Genomic DNA, 357 nt, shown 5'->3' with positions numbered 1-357 from the left:
AACAATCAATATGTATTTTCACTTTTAATATTGAGATGAATTTAACATAAATTGAACAACATAATGTATCTCTAACTTCGAGGATAATTTAACACTGTATTTATTTAAAAGTGTGTCATCTTTTTGTGTATTAATTTTAGAGTGTATTGTCTCGTTTAACATTGAGATGAATTTAACAATTGGTGAATCGAACACTGTACGGTCTCTCTTTAACACTAAGATGAATATATCAACGTATTATCATTCTTAACATAGAGATAAATTAATCTGCATTGCCTCTTTTTTTAAACTTCTATCATTACCACTCTCCTAGATCCCACTGCCAGAATGCAGCCACTCTCTCTTCGACGTGTGGCA

General features: G+C 30.8%; 1 protein-coding gene across 1 annotated transcript in view; it reads left to right on the top strand.

Moving 5' to 3' along the window:
• Positions 1 to 357, top strand: part of LOC119589223 — a gene marked incomplete in the record, with an annotated part of 32,073 nt that overhangs the window by 18,273 nt on the left and 13,443 nt on the right. Inside the window, 1 exon segment of the mRNA XM_037937828.1 lies at positions 314 to 357. Coding sequence (XP_037793756.1) covers positions 314 to 357 — 44 coding nt within the window.

The sequence above is a fragment of the Penaeus monodon genome, chromosome 25 (assembly GCF_015228065.2).
Source record: "Penaeus monodon isolate SGIC_2016 chromosome 25, NSTDA_Pmon_1, whole genome shotgun sequence".
NCBI lineage: Eukaryota > Metazoa > Arthropoda > Malacostraca > Decapoda > Penaeidae > Penaeus > Penaeus monodon.
The sequence above is the reverse complement of the archived record's forward strand: the minus strand, read 5'-3'. Positions and strand labels throughout refer to the sequence as shown.